This window comes from Pteropus vampyrus, unplaced genomic scaffold (genome assembly GCF_000151845.1).
Source record: "Pteropus vampyrus isolate Shadow unplaced genomic scaffold, Pvam_2.0 Scaffold784, whole genome shotgun sequence".
Taxonomy (NCBI): Eukaryota; Metazoa; Chordata; class Mammalia; order Chiroptera; family Pteropodidae; genus Pteropus; species Pteropus vampyrus.
In genome coordinates this window covers 11447-15010 of record NW_011889565.1, presented here as the reverse complement: position 1 = coordinate 15010, position 3564 = coordinate 11447, and the positions used below count along the sequence as shown (strand labels likewise).

The 3564-nt window shown below is 50.8% G+C and overlaps 1 protein-coding gene across 1 annotated transcript; it reads right to left on the bottom strand.

Annotated features, from left to right (window-relative positions):
• Positions 1-361: 361 nt before the first annotated feature.
• On the bottom strand, positions 362-3213 carry SNRPA1 (small nuclear ribonucleoprotein polypeptide A'). The gene is made up of 5 exons (XM_011385767.1): positions 3114-3213; positions 2790-2973; positions 2168-2246; positions 891-937; positions 362-595 (listed from the first exon to the last, which is right to left on the bottom strand). The coding sequence occupies exons 1-5, from the start codon at positions 3211-3213 to the stop codon at positions 415-417; spliced, it is 591 nt and encodes a 196-aa protein (XP_011384069.1). The 3' UTR covers positions 362-414.
• Between the last annotated feature and the right edge of the window lie 351 nt (positions 3214-3564).

Genomic DNA, 3564 nt, shown 5'->3' with positions numbered 1-3564 from the left:
ATAGGAATAGCACGCGCATCTAGATGCATTCCTCAGAAAACGCGGCAGAAACGCTCCTGAAACGCTCGGGGCCGGTCAATATACCGAAAAAAAAAGGCAATTTCGGGTCAAAAGACACAGTGGTCTCGCCTTCTCTGGTGAGGCTCCCCGAAGACGATTTCAAAGAAAATACGAAAAGAACTCCCGATGACGGGAAAATCACTGTGACACGGGTCACGCTAGGCTTCCCCCAGGGAAGAGCCTGTCGCTGTGAGCCCGCTGCGGCCGCAGCTGTGGCGGCTCCGGAAAGGCCACCGCCACACACGACAGGCAGCGCAAAGCCCTAGCGTGAACTCCGCCGTGAAAAACGTCGGACTTCACGTTTTTCTTTCCCTCGTTTTTATTACGAACCAACGGCAAAACTCGGCAGGCAATTTAGAAACATCCAGAACGAGAGCATCGAGGGCAACGCACACATCCACGACGGCTCGCCACCGGCAGAGCAGCGCTCACCTTCAGCTTCACCTTCTGGAAATCCAGCACCCTGATCTGTGGCACTTTGTAAATGACATACAGTCTGTAATGCTTCTTATTGGTCACGGGGTTTCTCAGAATACTACGAGAAAAGGAACAGCGTGACAGCAATCTCGTTCACAGTGCCGCATTCGAGAGGTCCGTTTTAAGAAAGTCGAATGGGTCCATAAATTAGGGAAAAGTTCACCATTGTTCACGGTTAATGTCAATGTCACACGATTAAGTGACAGGGAAATTTTACCAGCGCACCGGGCCCCAAGAAAATATTTTCAATATCCGCTTGTAAAAGGCGCTTTCTACTGCGCGTTTTAAGGTCAAGGCTGCAAGGGTGTTATTTTAAAAGGCCTCAGTGTTACCACCAGAAATGATTTCCGTACCTCAGATACGTCAGCGATTTGAGAGCTGCCAGAGGATCCAGGTCGCCCTGTGGAATAACGGCCCCCGTGAGAAGGGTGACAGTGCCCCTCGTGGCGCCTGGGGGGCGGGCGCCTCGCCACGGCAGGGACCGAGGCGCGTTGTCGTCTTTCGGTTTTCACGGCCTGCGGCGCTTAGCACGATACTGACACGTCATAGAATAAACTTCATAAACGTAAGTAAATTTACTGAAATGACAATTTCTTAATAAATTTCTAGCGAATAAAATGTGGATCGAGTTGAGCTTCTTAAGGTAGAAATCGTGGCCATACAGCGTCTGTCTCAAAAGCGCATGGTGTCTCGATGGGTTTTTAAAAAATGTAATAAATACGTAACAAAACGGGGGCGCGGTTTGAAACGTTTGAGGATGCTGTACTGTTTAGGAGGGTAAAGGTGTTACTTAACTTTAAACTTGAATAAATACGCATGTTTTGATTGCTAGGATGCTAAGAAGAGTCTAGGAATTTCTGAAGTACGAGAATGAAAAATGAACAGAAAAAAAGAGAGAATGAGCGGCCATAAAAGACAGAAAAAGAAACGCGGAACGGGTGTAACAAATTCTAGAGAGAGAGAGAGAGAGAGAGACGACAAACAAAAACACGCCAGTGATTCTGCTAACGCTTCGCTTAAGACTTCAGACCGGATTCTAAAAAATCCTGTCCTATGCTGTTTTCAAGAGACAAGTATAAAATATGTGGTACGAAAAAAAAAAAACCAAGTAAATTTTGGATGGGAAAAAACGTATCATGAAAATACTGAAAGCAAGCTTGTTTTGGCGTATCGTGGCAGATCAAACGGACATCGACGTAAAAGAACGTGAACGAGGTATGAAGAGGATGTTAACGATTTAGAATTTGTATATATCAAATGAAACCATCTCAAAATATATCAAATCAAAGCTGACAGAACTCCAGGGGGACAGTGAAAGCCACTAGCGCGTGAGGACAGACACGGCTCTTTACGAACCTCAGGCGGAGGAAGCTCCACAGGACAGCAAAAGCAGCGGCAAACAACAAAAAGCTAACAAACCGGACGGTAATTAAGTTAGAAAATTCCCGATCGAGACATCCTGAGAGCCCAAAGGCGAGCTACGGAGTGGGAAGAGCGACACGTGCTCATAACCGCACGAGGCCCGGATCTCGAATGAAGAGAAAGGCAGAGCAAAGGGACGGAGAGATCGTCACCCAGCCTCTCCCAGCTCTGTAAGAAGCGTGGGGCGCCGGAGGCCCCGCTCACTTACCAGCTCCACGAGGCTATTGTTGGTGAGGATCAGGTCTGTGAGGCAGGGCAGGGCCTGGTCGAGCCCCTCGCCGATGCGGCTGGAAGAGAACAGCAAGGCCCTTCGTAAAAGGGAGGACGGAGTGCGCCCCAACGTCATCTCAGCGTAGCTCAGAGGATTCCGGGCCGGAAGGGGCAGAATCTGAGATCCTGAGATCCTGAGATCCTCCCTCCCGGGAGGAACCTCGTCAGAGCTCACAGGATCTTTCTCTGATAAAATGTGCACAGAGGGGGCCGGAAAGCCCCCTTATCGATTTCGATAAGTAATATGTTAAAAGTCAGCTGTACTTAAAGACAGAACTGGTAATGGCGACCATCGTTTTCGAAGAAAGCCAGAATGTGTGCACAATGACGTGTTTTTAATTGAAACGGGAAACTTATCGCCAACATGTAAACGTACGAGATTTCTCGACAGGTGCAAACGTGACAGGTTCAACGCCAGGTCAGGCTCTGCTCTGCACCGGGACGCGCGGCTCGTTTCCCGTTTTAAGGGGAGACAGGCAGGTCCCCGCGGCAGGCGCTGCCACTTCCTCGGGGAGCCGGGGACTCTAGGGGAGCAGCCACGCCCACCGGAGGACACTCACCATATCCTGTTGTTGTTCACCAACAACGTCTTGAGTCTTCTTAACAGAGGGAAACCATCCAATTTCCTGATTTCGTTGTCAGAAAAATCGATCGCATCGAACTGGTCTAAGGTTGCGCCTAGATTTTCGATCACGGGAATCTTATAGCCTGTGAGATGCGGAGGGAAAGAACCACACGGGTGTTAATATGATCAAAAGGCACCTTCGAACACAGGAGTCTTGCGTGGCGACTTGACTCGGAGCTGCCATTCAGGAACCCAGCACCTACGCCTTGCCCAACATCGCAAGGTACCTGGGATAAAATGGAGAACTAGACAGTCGCACGTTCCGGCTGCCAGGACGCATACGGTCTAGCAGGGGTCCGGAACGTGGTGATGACGACGAGGGTGGCAGCGGCAAGCCAGCTACGGGGCACGACAGGCATTTGCGCGGAGCCAGCGTGCGAGCCTTTTTCCTATACAGCGGACAGCAGTTCCCACGGGCCCGATTCAGCGAGCTCGTCACGGTGACCTCCTGTTAGCGTGACAGGGTCCCCTCACTTCACATCCCCGCCACCCCGCTCCACTCCAAGGCGGAGGAGGGTCAAAGGTTCACGCGCAAAGGTAAATCTCTCCATGAACAACCCACTCAAACCCTCACTGACTCGTGTCACGTGGCCAATCACCGCGCTGGAAGCTTCAAGGCCAGATACGAAGTCCAGGTTCAAACACACGGTTCCGAGCTGTGAGGGCCACATCGCAGTGACAGCTGCACCCACATAAGTGTCCTCAGCCCT

Excerpts from the sequence above, each read along its gene's own strand:
- SNRPA1 (XM_011385767.1), bottom strand. The coding sequence starts at position 3,213 with ATGCCTGTCGTGCCCCGTAGCTGGCTTGCCGCTGCCACCCTCGTCGTC. Across the intron at positions 938-2,167 it reads ACAATAGCCTCGTGGAGCTG|GGCGACCTGGATCCTCTGGC; the intron begins GTAAGTGAGCGG and ends GTTATTCCACAG. Across the intron at positions 596-890 it reads AAATCGCTGACGTATCTGAG|TATTCTGAGAAACCCCGTGA; the intron begins GTACGGAAATCA and ends CTTTTCTCGTAG.